At 50.3% G+C, this 22,068-nt stretch overlaps 1 protein-coding gene across 1 annotated transcript in view; it reads right to left on the minus strand.

Annotated features, from left to right (window-relative positions):
- Window positions 1–22,068, minus strand: part of LOC121273794 (capping protein, Arp2/3 and myosin-I linker protein 3-like) — a 146,352-nt gene that overhangs the window by 39,490 nt on the left and 84,794 nt on the right. Inside the window, exons 7-8 of the mRNA XM_041180960.1 lie at window positions 20,528–20,598; window positions 6,311–6,384 (exon numbers count right to left, since the gene is read on the minus strand). Of these exons, the coding sequence (XP_041036894.1) occupies window positions 6,311–6,384; window positions 20,528–20,598 (145 nt within the window). The remainder of the gene's footprint in view (window positions 1–6,310; window positions 6,385–20,527; window positions 20,599–22,068) is intronic.

Raw genomic sequence — 22,068 nt, forward strand, 5'->3', positions numbered from 1 at the left:
TGTGTGTGTGTGTGTGTGTGAGAGAGAGAGAATGTGTGAGAGTGTGTGTGAGTCAGTGAATGAGTGTGTAGGTGTGGGAATGTTGTTTCTGTGTGTGTGTGTGTGTCGGTGTGTGAGAGTGTGTGAGTGTGAGAGTGAGTCAGTGAACATGTGTAGGTAGGTTAATATTGTTTGTGTGTGTGTGAATGTGGTTTCTATGTGTGTGTGTGAATGTTCTTTCTGTGTTTGTGAGTGACAATGTTGTTTCTGTGTGTGTTTGTGTGTCTGTGTGTGAGAGTGTGTGTATGTTGTTTCTGTGTGTGTGTTTGTGTGTGTGAATGTTGTTTCTGTGTGTGTTTGTTTCTGTGTGTGTGAATGTTCTTTCTGTGTGTGTATGTGTCTGTGTGTGAGAGTGTGTGAGTGTGAGAGTGAGTCAGTGAACATGTGTAAGTATGTTAATATTGTTTCTGTGTGTGTGTGTGTGAGAGAGTATGTGTGAGAGTGCGTGTGAGAATCAGTGAATGTGTGTGCGTCTGTGAGTGAGTGAGTGAATGTGTGTGTAGTTGTGTGAATGTTGTTTCCATGTGTGTGTGTGTGTGAGAGAGAGAGAATGTGAGAGTGTGTGTGAGTCAGTGAATGAGTGTGTAGGTGTGTGAATGTTGCTTCCAAGTGTGTGTGTGTGAGAGAGAGAGAATGTGTGAGAGTGTGTGTGAGTCAGTGAATGAGTGTGTAGGTGTGGGAATGTTGTTTCTGTGTGTGTGTGTGTGAGAGAGAGAGAATGTGTGAGAGTGTGTGTGAGTCAGTGAATGAGTGTGTAGGTGTGGGAATGTTGTTTCTCTGTGTGTGTGTGTGTGAGAGAGAGAATGTGTGAGAGTGTGTGTGACTCAGTGAATGAGTGTGTAGGTGTGGGAATGTTGTTTCTGTGTGTGTGTGTGTGTGTGTGAGAGAGAGAGAATGTGTGAGAGTGTGTGTGAGTCAGTGAATGAGTGTGTAGGTGTGGGAATGTTGTTTCTGTGTGTGTGTGTGTGAGAGAGAGAGAATGTGTGAGAGTGTGTGTGAGTCAGTGAATGAGTGTGTAGGTGTGGGAATGTTGTTTCTGTGTGTGTGTGTGTGAGAGAGAGAGAATGTATGAGAGTGTGTGTGAGTCAGTGAATGAGTGTGTAGGTGTGGGAATGTTGTTTCTGTGTGTGTGTGTGTGAGAGAGAGAGAATGTGTGAGAGTGTGTGTGAGTCAGTGAATGAGTGTGTAGGTGTGGGAATGTTGTTTCTGTGTGTGTGTGTGTGTGTGTGTGTGTGTGTGTGAGAGAGAGAGAATGTGTGAGAGTGTGTGTGAGTCAGTGAATGAGTGTGTAGGTGTGGGAATGTTGTTTCTGTGTGTGTGCGTGTGTGTGTGTGCGTGTGAGAGAGAGAGAATGTGTGAGAGTGTGTGTGAGTCAGTGAATGAGTGTGTAGGTGTGGGAATGTTGTTTCTGTGTGTGTGTGTGTGTGTGTGTGAGAGAGAGAATGTGTGAGAGTGTGTGTGAGTCAGTGAATGAGTGTGTAGGTGTGGGAATGTTGTTTCTGTGTGTGTGTGTGTGAGAGAGAGAGAGAATGTGTGAGAGTGTGTGTGAGTCAGTGAATGAGTGTGTAGGTGTGGGAATGTTGTTTCTGTGTGTGTGTGTGAGAGAGAGAGAGAATGTGTGAGAGTGTGTGTGAGTCAGTGAATGAGTGTGTAGGTGTGGGAATGTTGTTTCTGTGTGTGTGTGTGTGAGAGAGAGAGAATGTGTGAGAGTGTGTGTGAGTCAGTGAATGAGTGTGTAGGTGTGGGAATGTTGTTTCTGTGTGTGTGTGTGTGAGAGAGAGAGAATGTGTGAGAGTGTGTGTGAGTCAGTGAATGAGTGTGTAGGTGTGGGAATGTTGTTTCTGTGTGTGTGTGTGTGTGTGTGTGTGAGAGAGAGAGAATGTGTGAGAGTGTGTGTGAGTCAGTGAATGAGTGTGTAGGTGTGGGAATGTTGTTTCTGTGTGTGTGTGTGTGTGTGTGTGTGTGAGAGAGAGAATGTGTGAGAGTGTGTGTGAGTCAGTGAATGAGTGTGTAGGTGTGGGAATGTTGTTTCTGTGTGTGTGTGTGAGAGAGAGAGAGAATGTGGGAGAGTGTGTGTGAGTCAGTGAATGAGTGTGTAGGTGTGGGAATGTTGTTTCCATGTGTGTGTGTGTGTGAGAGAGAGAGAATGTGGGAGAGTGTGTGTGAGTCAGTGAATGAGTGTGTAGGTGTGGGAATGTTGTTTCTGTGTGTGTGTGTGTGTGTGTGAGAGAGAGAATGTGTGAGAGTGTGTGTGAGTCAGTGAATGACTGTGTAGGTGTGGGAATGTTGTTTCTGTGTGTGTGTGTGTGTGTGTGTGTGAGTGAGAGAGAGAATGTGTGAGAGTGTGTGTGAGTCAGTGAATGAGTGTGTAGGTGTGGGAATGTTGTTTCTGTGTGTGTGTGTGTGAGAGAGAGAGAATGTGTGAGAGTGTGTGTGAGTCAGTGAATGAGTGTGTAGGTGTGGGAATGTTGTTTCTGTGTGTGTGTGTGTGTGTGTGAGTGAGAGAGAGAATGTGTGAGAGTGTGTGTGAGTCAGTGAATGAGTGTGTAGGTGTGGGAATGTTGTTTCTGTGTGTGTGTGTGTGAGAGAGAGAGAATGTGTGAGAGTGTGTGTGAGTCAGTGAATGAGTGTGTAGGTGTGGGAATGTTGTTTCTGTGTGTGTGTGTGTGAGAGAGAGAGAATGTGTGAGAGTGTGTGTGAGTCAGTGAATGAGTGTGTAGGTGTGGGAATGTTGTTTCTGTGTGTGTGTGTGTGTGTGTGTGTGTGAGAGAGAGAATGTGTGAGAGTGTGTGTGAGTCAGTGAATGAGTGTGTAGGTGTGGGAATGTTGTTTCTGTGTGTGTGTGTGAGAGAGAGAGAATGTGTGAGAGTGTGTGTGAGTCAGTGAATGAGTGTGTAGGTGTGGGAATGTTGTTTCTGTGTGTGTGTGTGTGTGTGTGTGAGTGAGAGAGAGAATGTGTGAGAGTGTGTGTGAGTCAGTGAATGAGTGTGTAGGTGTGGGAATGTTGTTTCTGTGTGTGTGTGTGTGAGAGAGAGAGAATGTGTGAGAGTGTGTGTGATTCAGTGAATGAGTGTGTAGGTGTGGGAATGTTGTTTCTGTGTGTGTGTGTGTGAGAGAGAGAGAATGTGTGAGAGTGTGTGTGAGTCAGTGAATGAGTGTGTAGGTGTGGGAATGTTGTTTCTGTGTGTGTGTGTGTGTGTGTGTGAGTGAGAGAGAGAATGTGTGAGAGTGTGTGTGAGTCAGTGAATGAGTGTGTAGGTGTGGGAATGTTGTTTCTGTGTGTGTGTGTGTGTGTGTGTGTGTGAGAGAGAGAGAGAATGTGTGAGAGTGTGTGTGAGTCAGTGAATGACTGTGTAGGTGTGGGAATGTTGTTTCTGTGTGTGTGTGTGTATGTGTGTGTGAGAGAGAGAGAATGTGTGAGAGTGTGTGTGAGTCAGTGAATGAGTGTGTAGGTGTGGGAATGTTGTTTCTGTGTGTGTGTGTGTGAGAGAGAGAGAATGTGTGAGAGTGTGTGTGAGTCAGTGAATGAGTGTGTAGGTGTGTGAATGTTGTTTCTGTGTGTGTGTGTGTGTGTGTGTGTGTGAGAGAGAGAGAGAATGTGTGAGAGTGTGTGTGAGTCAGTGAATGAGTGTGTAGGTGTGGGAATGTTGTTTCTGTGTGTGTGTGTGTGTGTGTGTGTGAGAGAGAGAGAGAATGTGTGAGAGTGTGTGTGAGTCAGTGAATGAGTGTGTAGGTGTGGGAATGTTGTTTCTGTGTGTGTGTGTGTGAGAGAGAGAGAATGTATGAGAGTGTGTGTGAGTCAGTGAATGAGTTTGTAGGTGTGGGAATGTTGTTTCTGTGTGTGTGTGTGTGTGTGTGTGTGTGAGAGAGAGAGAATGTGTGAGAGTGTGTGTGAGTCAGTGAATGAGTGTGTAGGTGTGGGAATGTTGTTTCTGTGTGTGTGTGTGTGAGAGAGAGAGAATGTGTGAGAGTGTGTGTGAGTCAGTGAATGAGTGTGTAGGTGTGGGAATGTTGTTTCTGTGTGTGTGTGTGTGAGAGAGAGAGAATGTGTGAGAGTGTGTGTGAGTCAGTGAATGAGTGTGTAGGTGTGGGAATGTTGTTTCTGTGTGTGTGTGTGTATGTGTGTGTGAGAGAGAGAGAATGTGTGAGAGTGTGTGTGAGTCAGTGAATGAGTGTGTAGGTGTGGGAATGTTGTTTCTGTGTGTGTGTGTGTGAGAGAGAGAGAATGTGTGAGAGTGTGTGTGAGTCAGTGAATGAGTGTGTAGGTGTGGGAATGTTGTTTCTGTGTGTGTGTGTGTGAGAGAGAGAGAATGTATGAGAGTGTGTGTGAGTCAGTGAATGAGTGTGTAGGTGTGGGAATGTTGTTTCTGTGTGTGTGTGTGTGTGTGTGTGTGTGAGAGAGAGAGAATGTGTGAGAGTGTGTGTGAGTCAGTGAATGAGTGTGTAGGTGTGGGAATGTTGTTTCTGTGTGTGTGTGTGTGTGTGTGTGTGTGAGAGAGAGTCTGAGAGTGTCAGAATGTGTAACCGCAGGACCCCAGCCTCTGCCCTTTCCTCGCTCTGCCTCTCACCAGTGTCATCTCCCGTCCCCCTCCTCCACCCCCTCCCTCCCCCTCCTCCACCCCCTCCCTCCCCCTCCTCCACCCCCTCCCTCCCTGCCCCTCCCCTCCCCCTCCTCCACCCCCTCCCTCCCCCTCCTCCACCCCCTCCCTCCCTGCCCCTCCCCTCCCCCTCCTCCACCCCCTCCCTCCCTGCCCCTCCCCTCCCCCTCCTCCACCCCCTCCCTCCCCCTCCTCCACCCCCTCCCTCCCTGCCCCTCCCCTCCCCCTCCTCCACCCCCTCCCTCCCCCTCCTCCACCCCCTCCCTCCCTGCCCCTCCCCTCCCCCTCCTCCACCCCCTCCCTCCCTGCCCCTCCCCTCCCCCTCCTCCACCCCCTCCCACCCTCCCCCTCCTCCACCACCTGCCTCCCTGCCCTCCCCTCCCCCTCCTCCACCCCCTCCCTCCCCCTCCTCCACCCCCTCCCTCCCTGCCCCCTCCCCTCCCCCTCCTCCACCCCCTCCCTCCCCCTCCTCCACCCCCTCCCTCCCTGCCCCTCCCCTCCCCCTCCTCCACCCCCTCCCTCCCTGCCCCTCCCCTCCCCCTCCTCCACCCCCTCCCTCCCCCTCCTCCACCCCCTCCCTCCCTGCCCCTCCCCTCCCCCTCCTCCACCCCCTCCCTCCCCCTCCTCCACCCCCTCCCTCCCTGCCCCTCCCCTCCCCCTCCTCCACCCCCTCCCTCCCCCTCCTCCACCCCCTCCCTCCCTGCCCCTCCCCTCCCCCTCCTCCACCCCCTCCCTCCCCCTCCTCCACCCCCTCCCTCCCCCTCCTCCACCCCCTCCCTCCCTGCCCCTCCCCTCCCCCTCCTCCACCCCCTCCCTCCCCCTCCTCCACCCCCTCCCTCCCTGCCCCTCCCCTCCCCCTCCTCCACCCCCTCCCTCCCTGCCCCTCCCCTCCCCCTCCTCCACCCCCTCCCACCCTCCCCCTCCTCCACCACCTGCCTCCCCCTCCTCCACCACCTCCCTCCCCCTCCTCCACCCCCTCCAACCCTGCCCCTCCCCTCCCCCTCCTCCACCCCCTCCCTCCCCCTCCTCCACCCCCTCCAACCCTGCCCCTCCCCTCCCCCTCCTCCACCACCTCCCTCCCCCTCCTCCACCACCTCCCTCCCCCTCCTCCACCCCCTCCCTCCCTCCCCCTCCTCCACTCCCTCCCTCCCCTTCCTCCACCCCCTCCCTCCCTCCCCCTCCTCCACCACCTCCCTCCCTGCCCTCCCCTCCCCCTCCTCCACCCCCTCCATCCCTGCCCCTCCCCTCCCCTTCCTCCACCCCCTCCCTCCCTCCCCCTCCTCCACTCCCTCCCTCCACTTCCTCCACCCCCTCCCTCCCTCCCCCTCCTCCACACCCTCCCCCCCTTCTCCACCCCCTCCCTCCCCCTCCCTCCCTTCCCCTCCCCCACCCCCTCCCTCCCCCTCCCCCACCTCCTCCCTCCCTCCCTGCCCCTCCCCCACCCCCTCCCCCTCCCTCTCCCTGCCCCTCCACCTCCCTCCCTCCCTCCCCCTCCCCTCCACCACCCTTCCCCTCCCCTTCCACCACCCCCTCCCTCCCTGCCCCACCTCCTCCCTCCCCCTCCCCGTCCCCCACCCTCTCTCCCTCCCCCTCCCCCTCCCTGCCCCTCCCCCACCCCCTCCCCCTCCCCTCCCCCTCCCTCTGCCCCCACCCCCACCCCTCCCCTGACTGACCGGCTACCCAAGTGGCTGAAATCGAGAATGTTGAAGTGTCGGGTGTCCTGAGAGTGATAGATGGTGTCAACATCCTGGCAACAGAGAGAGAGAGAGAGAGAGAGAGTGTTACACCCTTTATAGAGAGAGGGAGACAGAGACAGAGGGAGACAGAGAGAGAGAGAGAGAGTGTTACACCCTTTATAGAGAGAGGGAGACAGAGACAGAGGGAGACAGAGAGAGAGAGAGAGAGAGAGTGTTACACCCTTTATAGAGAGAGGGAGACAGAGACAGAAGGAGACAGAGAGAGAGAGAGAGAGAGTGTTACAACCCTTTATAGAGAGAGGGAGACAGAGACAGAGGGAGACAGAGAGAGAGAGAGAGAGTGTTACACCCTTTATAGAGAGAGGGAGACAGAGACAGAGGGAGACAGAGAGAGAGAGAGAGAGAGAGTGTTACACCCTTTATAGAGAGAGGGAGACAGAGACAGAAGGAGACAGAGAGAGAGAGAGAGAGAGTGTTACACCCTTTATAGAGAGAGGGAGACAGAGACAGAAGGAGACAGAGAGAGAGAGAGAGAGAGTGTTACACCCTTTATAGAGAGAGGGAGACAGAGACAGAGGGAGACAGAGAGAGAGAGAGAGAGTTACACCCTTTATAGAGAGAGGGAGACAGAGACAGAGGGAGACAGAGAGAGAGAGAGAGAGAGAGTGTTACACCCTTTATAGAGAGAGGGAGACAGAGACAGAAGGAGACAGAGAGAGAGAGAGAGAGAGTGTTACACCCTTTATAGAGAGAGGGAGACAGAGACAGAAGGAGACAGAGAGAGAGAGAGAGAGAGTGTTACACCCTTTATAGAGAGAGGGAGACAGAGATAGAGGGAGACAGAGAGAGAGAGAGAGAGTGTTACACCCTTTATAGAGAGAGGGAGACAGAGACAGAGGGAGACAGAGAGAGAGAGAGAGAGAGTGTTACAAACTTTATAGAGAGAGGGAGACAGAGACAGAGGGAGAAAGAGAGAGAGAGAGAGAGTGTTACACCCTTTATAGAGAGAGGGAGACAGAGACAGAGGGAGACAGAGAGAGAGAGAGAGAGAGTGTTACACCCTTTATAGAGAGAGGGAGACAGAGACAGAGGGAGAAAGAGAGAGAGAGAGTGTTACACCCTTTATAGAGAGAGGGAGACAGAGACAGAGGGAGAAAGAGAGAGAGAGAGAGAGTGTTACACCCTTTATAGAGAGAGGGAGAGAGAGACAGTGGGAGACAGAGAGAGAGAGAGAGAGAGTGTTACACCCTTTATAGAGAGAGGGAGACAGAGACAGAGGGAGACAGAGAGAGAGAGAGAGAGTGTGTTACACCCTTTATAGAGAGAGGGAGACAGAGACAGAGGGAGACAGAGAGAGAGAGAGGGAGTGTTACACCCTTTATAGAGAGAGGGAGACAGAGACAGAGGGAGACAGAGAGAGAGAGAGAGAGTGTTACAACCCTTTATAGAGAGAGGGAGACAGAGACAGAGGGAGACAGAGAGAGAGAGAGAGAGTGTTACACCCTTTATAGAGAGAGGGAGACAGAGACAGAGGGAGAAAGAGAGAGAGAGAGAGAGTGTTACACCCTTTATAGAGAGAGGGAGACAGAGACAGAGGGAGACAGAGAGAGAGAGAGAGAGTGTTACACCCTTTATAGAGAGAGGGAGACAGAGACAGAGGGAGAAAGAGAGAGAGAGAGAGAGTGTTACACCCTTTATAGAGAGAGGGAGACAGAGACAGAGGGAGACAGAGAGAGAGAGAGAGAGAGTGTTACACCCTTTATAGAGAGAGGGAGACAGAGACAGAGGGAGACAGAGAGAGAGAGTGTTACACCCTTTATAGAGAGAGGGAGACAGAGACAGAGGGAGAAAGAGAGAGAGAGAGAGAGTGTTACACCCTTTATAGAGAGAGGGAGACAGAGACAGAGGGAGAAAGAGAGAGAGAGAGAGAGTGTTTACACCCTTTATAGAGAGAGGGAGACAGAGACAGAGGGAGACAGAGAGAGAGAGAGAGAGTGTTACACCCTTTATAGAGAGAGGGAGACAGAGACAGAGGGAGACAGAGAGAGAGAGAGAGAGAGTGTTACACCCTTTATAGAGAGAGGGAGACAGAGACAGAGGGAGACAGAGAGAGAGAGAGAGAGTTACACCCTTTATAGAGAGAGGGAGACAGAGACAGAGGGAGACAGAGAGAGAGAGAGAGAGTGTTACACCCTTTATAGAGAGAGGGAGACAGAGACAGAGGGAGAAAGAGAGAGAGAGAGAGAGTGTTACACCCTTTATAGAGAGAGGGAGACAGAGACAGAGGGAGACAGAGAGAGAGAGAGAGTGTTACACCCTTTATAGAGAGAGGGAGACAGAGACAGAGGGAGACAGAGAGAGAGAGAGAGAGTGTTACAACCCTTTATAGAGAGAGGGAGACAGAGACAGAGGGAGACAGAGAGAGAGAGAGAGAGAGTGTTACACCCTTTATAGAGAGAGGGGAGACAGAGACAGAGGGGAGACAGAGAGAGAGAGAGAGAGAGTGTTACACCCTTTATAGAGAAGGGAGACAGAGACAGAGGGGAGACAGAGAGAGAGAGTGTTACAACCCTTTATAGAGAGAGGGAGACAGAGACAGAGGGAGACAGAGAGAGAGAGAGAGAGTTACAACCCTTTATAGAGAGAGGGAGACAGAGACAGAGGGAGACAGAGAGAGAGAGAGAGAGTGTTACACCCTTTATAGAGAGAGGGAGACAGAGACAGAGGGAGAAAGAGAGAGAGAGAGAGTGTTACACCCTTTATAGAGAGAGGGAGACAGAGACAGAGGGAGACAGAGAGAGAGAGAGTGTTACACCCTTTATAGAGAGAGGGAGACAGAGACAAGGGGAGACAGAGAGAGAGAGAGAGAGAGTGTTACACCCTTTATAGAGAGAGGGAGACAGAGACAGAGGGAGACAGAGAGAGAGAGAGAGAGTTACACCCTTTATAGAGAGAGGGAGACAGAGACAGAGGGAGACAGAGAGAGAGAGAGAGAGTGTTACACCCTTTATAGAGAGAGGGAGACAGAGACAGAGGGAGACAGAGAGAGAGAGAGAGAGTGTTACACCCTTTATAGAGAGAGGGAGACAGAGACAGAGGGAGACAGAGAGAGAGAGAGAGAGTGTTACACCCTTTATAGAGAGAGGGAGACAGAGACAGAGGGAGACAGAGAGAGAGAGAGAGAGTGTTACACCCTTTATAGAGAGAGGGAGACAGAGACAGAGGGAGACAGAGAGAGAGAGAGAGAGTGTTACACCCTTTATAGAGAGAGGGAGACAGAGACAGAGGGAGACAGAGAGAGAGAGAGAGAGTTACACCCTTTATAGAGAGAGGGAGACAGAGACAGAGGGAGACAGAGAGAGAGAGAGAGAGAGTGTTAGACCCTTTACAGAGAGAGGGAGACAGAGACAGAGGGAGACAGAGAGAGAGAGAGAGTGTTACACCCTTTATAGAGAGAGGGAGACAGAGACAGAGGGAGACAGAGAGAGAGAGAGAGAGTGTTACACCCTTTATAGAGAGAGGGAGACAGAGACAGAGGGAGACAGAGAGAGAGAGAGAGAGTATTACACCCTTTATAGAGAGAGGGAGACAGAGACAGAGGGAGAAAGAGAGAGAAAGAGTGTTACACCCTTTATAGAGAGAGGGAGACAGAGACAGAGGGAGAAAGAGAGAGAGAGAGAGAGTGTTACACCCTTTATAGAGAGGGGAGACAGAGACAGAGGGAGACAGAGAGAGAGAGAGAGAGAGAGTGTTACACCCTTTATAGAGAGAGGGAGACAGAGATAGAGGGAGACAGAGAGAGAGAGAGAGAGTGTTACACCCTTTATAGAGAGAGGGAGACAGAGACAGAGGGAGACAGAGAGAGAGAGAGAGAGTGTTACACCCTTTATAGAGAGAGGGAGACAGAGACAGAGGGAGACAGAGAGAGAGAGAGAGAGTTACACCCTTTATAGAGAGAGGGAGACAGAGACAGAGGGAGACAGAGAGAGAGAGAGAGAGAGTGTTACACCCTTTATAGAGAGAGGGAGACAGAGACAGAGGGAGACAGAGAGAGAGAGAGAGAGAGTTACACCCTTTATAGACAGAGGGAGACAGAGACAGAGGGAGACAGAGAGAGAGAGAGAGAGAGTGTTACACCCTTTATAGAGAGAGGGAGACAGAGACAGAGGGAGACAGAGAGAGAGAGAGAGTTACACCCTTTATAGAGAGAGGGAGACAGAGACAGAGGGAGACAGAGAGAGAGAGAGAGAGAGTGTTACACCCTTTATAGAGAGAGGGAGACAGGGACAGAGGGAGACAGAGAGAGAGAGAGAGAGTTACACCCTTTATAGAGAGAGGGAGACAGAGACAGAGGGAGACAGAGAGAGAGAGAGAGAGAGTGTTACACCCTTTTATAGAGAGAGGGAGACAGAGACAGAGGGAGACAGAGAGAGAGAGAGTGGTTACAACCCTTTATAGAGAGAGGGAGACAGAGACAGAGGGAGAAAGAGAGAGAGAGAGAGTGTTACACCCTTTATAGAGAGAGGGAGACAGAGACAGAGGGAGAAAGAGAGAGAGAGAGAGAGTGTTACACCCTTTATAGAGAGAGGGAGACAGAGACAGAGGGAGACAGAGAGAGAGAGAGAGAGTGTTACACCCTTTATAGAGAGAGGGAGACAGAGACAGAGGGAGAAAGAGAGAGAGAGAGGAGTGTTACACCCTTTATAGAGAGAGGAGACAGAGAAGAGGGAGACAGAGAGAGAGAGAGAGTGTTACACCCTTTATAGAGAGAGGGAGACAGAGACAGAGGGAGACAGAGAGAGAGAGAGAGAGTGTTACACCCTTTATAGAGAGAGGGAGACAGAGACAGAGGGAGACAGAGAGAGAGAGAGAGAGTTACACCCTTTATAGACAGAGGGAGACAGAGACAGAGGGAGACAGAGAGAGAGAGAGAGAGAGTGTTACACCCTTTATAGAGAGAGGGAGACAGAGACAGAGGGAGACAGAGAGAGAGAGAGAGAGATACACCCTTTATAGACAGAGGGAGACAGAGACAGAGGGAGACAGAGAGAGAGAGAGAGAGAGTGTTACACCCTTTATAGAGAGAGGGAGACAGAGACAGAGGGAGAAAGAGAGAGACAGAGAGAGTGTTACACCCTTTATAGAGAGAGGGAGACAGAGACAGAGGGAGAAAGAGAGAGAGAGAGAGAGTGTTACACCCTTTATAGAGAGAGGGAGACAGAGACAGAGGGAGAAAGAGGAGAGAGAGAGAGAGTGTTACACCCTTTATAGAGAGAGGGAGACAGAGACAGAGGGAGAAAGAGAGAGAGAGAGAGAGAGTGTTACACCCTTTATAGAGAGAGGGAGACAGAGACAGAGGGAGACAGAGAGAGAGAGAGAGAGTTACACCCTTTATAGAGAGAGGGAGACAGAGACAGAGGGAGACAGAGAGAGAGAGAGAGAGTGTTACAACCCTTTATAGAGAGAGGGAGACAGAGACAGAGGGAGAAAGAGAGAGAGAGAGAGAGTGTTACAACCCTTTATAGAGAGAGGGAGACAGAGACAGAGGGAGAAAGAGAGAGAGAGAGAGAGTGTTACACCCTTTATAGAGAGAGGGAGACAGAGACAGAGGGAGAAAGAGAGAGAGAGAGAGTGTGTTACACCCTTTATAGAGAGAGGGAGACAGAGACAGAGGGAGAAAGGAAGAGAGAGAGAGAGAGTGTTACACCCTTTATAGAGAGAGGGAGACAGAGACAGAGGGAGACAGAGAGAGAGAGAGAGAGTGTTACACCCTTTATAGAGAGAGGGAGACAGAGACAGAGGGAGACAGAGAGAGAGTGTTACACCCTTTATAGAGAGAGGGAGACAGAGACAGAGGGAGACAGAGAGAGAGAGAGTGTTACACCCTTTATAGAGAGAGGGAGACAGAGACAGAGGGAGAAAGAGAGAGAGAGAGAGAGTGTTACACCCTTTATAGAGAGAGGGAGACAGAGACAGAGGGAGACAGAGAGAGAGAGTGTTACACCCTTTATAGAGAGAGGGAGACAGAGACTAGGGAGACAGAGAGAGAGAGAGAGTGTTACACCCTTTATAGAGAGAGGGAGACAGAGACAGAGGGAGACAGAGAGAGAGAGTGTTACAACCTTTATAGAGAGAGGGAGACAGAGACAGAGGGAGAAAGAGAGAGAGAGAGAGAGAGTGTTACACCCTTTATAGAGAGAGGGAGACAGAGACAGAGGGAGACAGAGAGAGGAGAGTGTTACAACCCTTTATAGAGAGAGGGAGACAGAGACAGAGGGAGACAGAGAGAGAGAGAGAGAGTGTTACACCCTTTATAGAGAGAGGGAGACAGAGACAGAGGGAGACAGAGAGAGAGAGAGAGAGAGTGTTACACCCTTTATAGAGAGAGAGAGACAGAGGGAGACAGAGAGAGAGAGAGAGAGTGTTACACCCTTTATAGAGAGAGGGAGACAGAGACAGAGGGAGACAGAGAGAGAGAGAGAGCGTGTTACACCCTTTATAGAGAGAGGGAGACAGAGACAGAGGGAGACAGAGAGAGAGAGAGAGAGTGTTACACCCTTTATAGAGAGAGGGAGACAGAGACAGAGGGAGACAGAGAGAGAGAGTGTGTTAGACCCTTTCTGGAGAGAGGGAGACAGAGACAGAGGGAGAAAGAGAGAGAGAGAGTGTGTTACACCCTTTATAGAGAGAGGGAGACAGAGACAGAGGGAGACAGAGAGAGAGAGAGAGAGTGTTACACCCTTTATAGAGAGAGGGAGACAGAGACAGAGGGAGACAGAGAGAGAGAGAGAGAGAGTGTTACACCCTTTATAGAGAGAGGGAGACAGAGACAGAGGGGAGAAAGAGAGAGAGAGAGAGTATGTTACACCCTTTATAGAGAGAGGGAGACAGAGACAGAGGGAGAAAGAGAGAGAGAGAGAGAGTGTTACACCCTTTATAGAGAGAGGGAGACAGAGACAGAGGGAGAAAGAGAGAGAGAGAGAGTGTGTTACACCCTTTATAGAGAGAGGGAGACAGAGACAGAGGGAGACAGAGAGAGAGAGAGAGAGTGTGTTACACCCTTTATAGAGAGAGGGAGACAGAGACAGAGGGAGACAGAGAGAGAGAGAGAGAGAGTGTGTTACAACCCTTTATAGAGAGAGGGAGACAGAGACAGAGGGAGAAAGAGAGAGAGAGAGAGTGTGTTACACCCTTTATAGAGAGAGGGAGACAGAGACAGAGGGAGAAAGAGAGAGAGAGAGAGAGAGTGTTACACCCTTTATAGAGAGAGGGAGACAGAGACAGAGGGAGAAAGAGAGAGAGAGAGAGTGTGTTACACCCTTTATAGAGAGAGGGAGACAGAGACAGAGGGAGACAGAGAGAGAGAGAGAGAGTGTTACACCCTTTATAGAGAGAGGGAGACAGAGACAGAGGGAGACAGAGAGAGAGAGAGAGAGAGTGTTACACCCTTTATAGAGAGAGGGAGACAGAGACAGAGGGAGACAGAGAGAGAGAGAGAGAGTGTTACACCCTTTATAGAGAGAGGGAGACAGAGACAGAGGGAGACAGAGAGAGAGAGAGAGTGTTACACCCTTTATAGAGAGAGGGAGACAGAGACAGAGGGAGACAGAGAGAGAGAGAGAGAGAGTGTTACACCCTTTATAGAGAGAGGGAGACAGAGACAGAGGGAGAAAGAGAGAGAGAGAGAGAGTGTTACCACCCTTTATAGAGAGAGGGAGACAGAGACAGAGGGAGACAGAGAGAGAGAGAGAGAGTGTTACACCCTTTATAGAGAGAGGGAGACAGAGACAGAGGGAGAAAGAGAGAGAGAGAGAGAGTGTTACACCCTTTATAGAGAGAGGGAGACAGAGACAGAGGGAGAAAGAGAGAGAGAGAGAGAGAGTGTTACACCCTTTATAGAGAGAGGGAGACAGAGACAGAGGGAGACAGAGAGAGAGAGAGAGAGTTACACCCTTTATAGAGAGAGGGAGACAGAGACAGAGGGAGACAGAGAGAGAGAGAGAGAGAGTGTTACACCCTTTATAGAGAGAGGGAGACAGAGACAGAGGGAGAAAGAGAGAGAGAGAGAGAGTGTTACACCCTTTATAGAGAGAGGGAGACAGAGACAGAGGGAGAAAGAGAGAGAGAGAGAGAGTGTTACACCCTTTATAGAGAGAGGGAGACAGAGACAGAGGGAGAAAGAGAGAGAGAGAGAGAGTGTTACACCCTTTATAGAGAGAGGGAGACAGAGACAGAGGGAGAAAGAGAGAGAGAGAGAGAGTGTTACACCCTTTATAGAGAGAGGGAGACAGAGACAGAGGGAGACAGAGAGAGAGAGAGAGAGTGTTACACCATTTATAGAGAGAGGGAGACAGAGACAGAGGGAGACAGAGAGAGAGTGTTACACCCTTTATAGAGAGAGGGAGACAGAGACAGAGGGAGACAGAGAGAGAGAGTGTTACACCCTTTATAGAGAGAGGGAGACAGAGACAGAGGGAGAAAGAGAGAGAGAGAGAGAGTGTTACACCCTTTATAGAGAGAGGGAGACAGAGACAGAGGGAGACAGAGAGAGAGAGTGTTACACCCTTTATAGAGAGAGGGAGACAGAGACAGAGGGAGACAGAGAGAGAGAGAGAGTGTTACACCCTTTATAGAGAGAGGGAGACAGAGACAGAGGGAGACAGAGAGAGAGAGTGTTACACCCTTTATAGTGAGAGGGAGACAGAGACAGAGGGAGAAAGAGAGAGAGAGAGAGTGTTACACCCTTTATAGAGAGAGGGAGACAGAGACAGAGGGAGACAGAGAGAGAGAGTGTTACACCCTTTATAGAGAGAGGGAGACAGAGACAGAGGGAGACAGAGAGAGAGAGAGAGAGTGTTACACCCTTTATAGAGAGAGGGAGACAGAGACAGAGGGAGACAGAGAGAGAGAGAGAGAGAGTGTTACACCCTTTATAGAGAGAGAGAGACAGAGGGAGACAGAGAGAGAGAGAGAGAGTGTTACACCCTTTATAGAGAGAGGGAGACAGAGACAGAGGGAGACAGAGAGAGAGAGAGAGCGTGTTACACCCTTTATAGAGAGAGGGAGACAGAGACAGAGGGAGACAGAGAGAGAGAGAGAGAGTGTTACACCCTTTATAGAGAGAGGGAGACAGAGACAGAGGGAGACAGAGAGAGAGAGTGTGTTAGACCCTTTCTGGAGAGAGGGAGACAGAGACAGAGGGAGAAAGAGAGAGAGAGAGAGAGTGTGTTACACCCTTTATAGAGAGAGGGAGACAGAGACAGAGGGAGACAGAGAGAGAGAGAGAGAGTGTTACACCCTTTATAGAGAGAGGGAGACAGAGACAGAGGGAGACAGAGAGAGAGAGAGAGAGAGTGTTACACCCTTTATAGAGAGAGGGAGACAGAGACAGAGGGAGAAAGAGAGAGAGAGAGAGTGTGTTACACCCTTTATAGAGAGAGGGAGACAGAGACAGAGGGAGAAAGAGAGAGAGAGAGAGTGTGTTACACCCTTTATAGAGAGAGGGAGACAGAGACAGAGGGAGACAGAGAGAGAGAGAGAGAGTGTGTTACACCCTTTATAGAGAGAGGGAGACAGAGACAGAGGGAGACAGAGAGAGAGAGAGAGAGAGTGTTACACCCTTTATAGAGAGAGGGAGACAGAGACAGAGGGAGACAGAGAGAGAGAGAGAGAGAGTGTGTTACACCCTTTATAGAGAGAGGGAGACAGAGACAGAGGGAGAAAGAGAGAGAGAGAGAGTGTGTTACACCCTTTATAGAGAGAGGGAGACAGAGACAGAGGGAGAAAGAGAGAGAGAGAGAGAGAGTGTTACACCCTTTATAGATAGAGGGAGACAGAGACAGAGGGAGACAGAGAGAGAGAGAGTGTTACACCCTTTATAGAGAGAGGGAGACAGAGACAGAGGGAGACAGAGAGAGAGAGAGAGAGTGTTACACCCTTTATAGAGAGAGGGAGACAGAGACAGAGGGAGACAGAGAGAGAGAGAGAGAGAGTGTTACACCCTTTATAGAGAGAGAGAGACAGAGGGAGACAGAGAGAGAGAGAGAGAGTGTTACACCCTTTATAGAGAGAGGGAGACAGAGACAGAGGGAGACAGAGAGAGAGAGAGAGCGTGTTACACCCTTTATAGAGAGAGGGAGACAGAGACAGAGGGAGACAGAGAGAGAGAGAGAGTGTTACACCCTTTATAGAGAGAGGGAGACAGAGACAGAGGGAGACAGAGAGAGAGAGTGTGTTAGACCCTTTCTGGAGAGAGGGAGACAGAGACAGAGGGAGAAAGAGAGAGAGAGAGAGAGTGTGTTACACCCTTTATAGAGAGAGGGAGACAGAGACAGAGGGAGACAGAGAGAGAGAGAGAGAGTGTTACACCCTTTATAGAGAGAGGGAGACAGAGACAGAGGGAGACAGAGAGAGAGAGAGAGAGTGTTACACCCTTTATAGAGAGAGGGAGACAGAGACAGAGGGAGACAGAGAGAGAGAGAGAGTTACACCCTTTATAGAGAGAGGGAGACAGAGACAGAGGGAGACAGAGAGAGAGAGAGAGAGAGTGTGTTACACCCTTTATAGAGAGAGGGAGACAGAGACAGAGGGAGACAGAGAGAGAGAGAGAGAGAGTTACACCCTTTATAGACAGAGGGAGACAGAGACAGAGGGAGACAGAGAGAGAGAGAGAGAGAGTGTTACACCCTTTATAGAGAGAGGGAGACAGAGCCAGAGGGAGACAGAGAGAGAGAGAGAGAGTTACACCCTTTATAGAGAGAGGGAGACAGAGACAGAGGGAGACAGAGAGAGAGAGAGAGAGAGTGTTACACCCTTTATAGAGAGAGGGAGACAGAGACAGAGGGAGACAGAGAGAGAGAGAGAGAGTTACACCCTTTATAGAGAGAGGGAGACAGAGACAGAGGGAGACAGAGAGAGAGAGAGAGAGTGTTACACCCTTTATAGAGAGAGGGAGACAGAGACAGAGGGAGACAGAGAGAGTGAGTGTTACACCCTTTATAGAGAGAGGGAGACAGAGACAGAGGGAGAAAGAGAGAGAGAGAGAGTGTTACACCCTTTATAGAGAGAGGGAGACAGAGACAGAGGGAGAAAGAGAGAGAGAGAGAGAGTGTTACACCCTTTATAGAGAGAGGGAGACAGAGACAGAGGGAGACAGAGAGAGAGAGAGAGAGAGTGTTACACCCTTTATAGAGAGAGGGAGACAGAGACAGAGGGAGAAAGAGAGAGAGAGAGAGTGTTACACCCTTTATAGAGAGAGGGAGACAGAGACAGAGGGAGACAGAGAGAGAGAGAGAGTGTTACACCCTTTATAGAGAGAGGGAGACAGAGACAGAGGGAGACAGAGAGAGAGAGAGAGAGTGTTACACCCTTTATAGAGAGAGGGAGACAGAGACAGAGGGAGACAGAGAGAGAGAGAGAGAGTTACACCCTTTATAGACAGAGGGAGACAGAGACAGAGGGAGACAGAGAGAGAGAGAGAGAGAGTGTTACACCCTTTATAGAGAGAGGGAGACAGAGACAGAGGGAGACAGAGAGAGAGAGAGAGAGAGAGTGTTACACCCTTTATAGAGAGAGGGAGACAGAGACAGAGGGAGACAGAGAGAGAGAGAGAGAGTTACACCCTTTATAGAGAGATGGAGACAGAGACAGAGGGAGACAGAGAGAGAGAGAGAGAGAGTGTTACACCCTTTATAGAGAGAGGGAGACAGAGACAGAGGGAGAAAGAGAGAGAGAGAGAGAGAGAGTGTTACACCCTTTATAGAGAGAGGGAGACAGAGACAGAGGGAGACAGAGAGAGAGAGAGAGAGTTACACCCTTTATAGAGAGATGGAGACAGAGACAGAGGGAGACAGAGAGAGAGAGAGAGAGAGTGTTACACCCTTTATAGAGAGAGGGAGACAGAGACAGAGGGAGAAAGAGAGAGAGAGTGTTACACCCTTTATAGAGAGAGGGAGACAGAGACAGAGGGAGAAAGAGAGAGAGAGAGAGAGTGTTACACCCTTTATAGAGAGAGGGAGACAGAGACAGAGGGAGAAAGAGAGAGAGAGAGAGAGTGTTACACCCTTTATAGAGAGAGGGAGACAGAGACAGAGGGAGAAAGAGAGAGAGAGAGTGTGTTACACCCTTTATAGAGAGAGGGAGACAGAGACAGAGGGAGAAAGAGAGAGAGAGAGAGAGTGTTACACCCTTTATAGAGAGAGGGAGACAGAGACAGAGGGAGACAGAGAGAGAGAGAGAGAGTGTTACACCCTTTATAGAGAGAGGGAGACTGAGACAGAGGGAGACAGAGAGAGAGTGTTACACCCTTTATAGAGAGAGGGAGACAGAGACAGAGGGAGACAGAGAGAGAGAGTGTTACACCCTTTATAGAGAGAGGGAGACAGAGACAGAGGGAGAAAGAGAGAGAGAGAGAGAGTGTTACACCCTTTATAGAGAGAGGGAGACAGAGACAGAGGGAGACAGAGAGAGAGAGTGTTACACCCTTTATAGAGAGAGGGAGACAGAGACAGAGGGAGACAGAGAGAGAGAGAGAGTGTTACACCCTTTATAGAGAGAGGGAGACAGAGACAGAGGGAGACAGAGAGAGAGAGTGTTACACCCTTTATAGAGAGAGGGAGACAGAGACAGAGGGAGAAAGAGAGAGAGAGAGAGAGAGAGAGTGTTACACCCTTTATAGAGAGAGGGAGACAGAGACAGAGGGAGACAGAGAGAGAGATTGTTACACCCTTTATAGAGAGAGGGAGACAGAGACAGAGGGAGACAGAGAGAGAGAGAGAGGGTGTTACACCCTTTATAGAGAGAGGGAGACAGAGACAGAGGGAGACAGAGAGAGAGAGAGAGAGTGTTACACCCTTTATAGAGAGAGGGAGACAGAGACAGAGGGAGACAGAGAGAGAGAGAGAGAGTGTTACACCCTTTATAGAGAGAGGGAGACAGAGACAGAGGGAGACAGAGAGAGAGAGAGAGAGTGTTACACCCTTTATAGAGAGAGGGAGACAGAGACAGAGAGAGACAGAGAGAGAGAGAGAGTGTTACACCCTTTATAGAGAGAGGGAGACAGAGACAGAGGGAGACAGAGAGAGAGAGTGTGTTACACCCTTTATAGAGAGAGGGAGACAGAGACAGAGGGAGAAAGAGAGAGAGAGAGAGAGTGTGTTACACCCTTTATAGAGAGAGGGAGACAGAGACAGAGGGAGACAGAGAGAGAGAGAGAGAGTGTTACACCCTTTATAGAGAGAGGGAGACAGAGACAGAGGGAGACAGGAGAGAGAGAGAGAGAGTGTTACACCCTTTATAGAGAGAGGGAGACAGAGACAGAGGGAGAAAGAGAGAGAGAGAGAGTGTGTTACACCCTTTATAGAGAGAGGGAGACAGAGACAGAGGGAGAAAGAGAGAGAGAGAGAGAGAGTGTTACACCCTTTATAGAGAGAGGGAGACAGAGACAGAGGGAGAAAGAGAGAGAGAGAGAGTGTGTTACACCCTTTATAGAGAGAGGGAGACAGAGACAGAGGGAGACAGAGAGAGAGAGAGAGAGTGTGTTACACCCTTTATAGAGAGAGGGAGACAGAGACAGAGGGAGACAGAGAGAGAGAGAGAGAGAGTGTTACACCCTTTATAGAGAGAGGGAGACAGAGACAGAGGGAGACAGAGAGAGAGAGAGAGAGAGTGTGTTACACCCTTTATAGAGAGAGGGAGACAGAGACAGAGGGAGAAAGAGAGAGAGAGAGAGTGTGTTACACCCTTTATAGAGAGAGGGAGACAGAGACAGAGGGAGAAAGAGAGAGAGAGAGAGAGAGTGTTACACCCTTTATAGAGTGAGGGAGACAGAGACAGAGGGAGAAAGAGAGAGAGAGAGAGTGTGTTACACCCTTTATAGAGAGAGGGAGACAGAGACAGAGGGAGACAGAGAGAGAGAGAGAGAGTGTTACACCCTTTATAGAGAGAGGGAGACAGAGACAGAGGGAGAAAGAGAGAGAGAGAGAGTGTGTTACACCCTTTATAGAGAGAGGGAGACAGAGACAGAGGGAGAAAGAGAGAGAGAGAGAGTGTGTTACACCCTTTATAGAGAGAGGGAGACAGAGACAGAGGGAGAAAGAGGGAGAGAGAGAGAGTGTTACACCCTTTATAGAGAGAGGGAGACAGAGACAGAGGGAGACAGAGAGAGAGAGAGGCAGGAGGTCAAAATGGACTCACCCATTGTACCTCCTCCCGACAAGCAACCCCATTATAGTCACAGAGAGCAGCGTAGGTCTCTGAGAATCCACCTGAGGAGAGGAACAGAGGGTGAGACACACACATACACATGGTGCACACACACACATGCAAGCTCGCATGTACATACACACACACACTCACACACTACACACACACCACACACATAAACACATATACACACACACACACACTCACAGACACACCACACACTCACACCACACACTCACACACACTCACACACATGCACACATACACACACACACACTCACATTCACACACACTCACTCACACACCACTCACATACACACACACACACACTCACAGACACACCACGCACACACACATACAGGCACACACACACTCACAGACACACCACACACACACACACATGCATGTGCACATGTACACACACACACACACACATGCACACATACACAGACACACACATTCACACACACTCACACTCATACACACTCACACACACACACACACACACACTCACATTCACACAGCTGTGTAGCGAGACAGGCATGAATCATATTTGTTGTATATTGTCCAATTCGTACTATTGCTGATAGAGCTGATCTGCAGACATTTCATCTGTGGAAACATTAAGTTTATTTACAATATACTCAGCAGCAACTACACGCGTGCTCTCAACTCCAACTCTAACTCTGCCCTCACTGCTGAGGGAACCCACACTCCTCTCCTATTGGTTACTACATACCATGTGATCTTTCTTCACAAGCATTATTCTTAAAGGTACATTACACACTAAATTAAACCCTAATTACTACATTCCTCCCCCTTTACCTTTGCTGTACACATTATATTCACACGTAAGTATTTAGGCTGGGTCAGGAATTTACAGGTTCAGTCTTTCAGGTGGTTTCCTGGTATGTGTGGAGCATCTCAGCTCCACAACTTCCAATCCTTTCTCAGGGATCCTCCTTCTTTCCCGGAATTCTCCGGACACCGGGCGTTTCAGCGGGGCTTCCTGCATTTCTGTATCCGCCACTCTCCCAGGAACATCGGACGGGTCAGTCCTGGGCTGAGTGTCCTTGACAGGAAACACTGACACCCCCCCACCCCCCCCCGGCCGTGGTGACTGGGTGGGACCAAATCTCGCTGATTTGTCTCTCTCTCTCTCTCCCTGACCCGGTCCATGTGTTTGCAGATGATCTGGCCTCCCACCTCCCACACGGTCAGACAGAGGTCCGGTCACTGCACTTATTTCACCCCCGCTCTGGTCCTTCCCCCGAAATATTTCACACCCACCCTGCTCCCCCACGGTCTATTTGCTCTCACGACTACGCCGAGTCATGTCTGGTTTCCTAGGCTTCCCTGACTCATTCTTCACCTCCTCCCGCTCTAAATTCAGGATCATTCAGCTCAATCTCGCCCTGAGAGACAGCAGGGAGTGACACCGTTGTTGTGTGAGGGGGGGGGGACGCGGTCCTGTACTGAAAGATAAAGCGTGACAGCTTTTGCTGGCCCCGGGAATCGCCGGTCAGCTCTCT

The sequence above is a fragment of the Carcharodon carcharias genome, assembly GCF_017639515.1.
Source record: "Carcharodon carcharias isolate sCarCar2 chromosome 27 unlocalized genomic scaffold, sCarCar2.pri SUPER_27_unloc_11, whole genome shotgun sequence".
Taxonomy (NCBI): Eukaryota; Metazoa; Chordata; class Chondrichthyes; order Lamniformes; family Lamnidae; genus Carcharodon; species Carcharodon carcharias.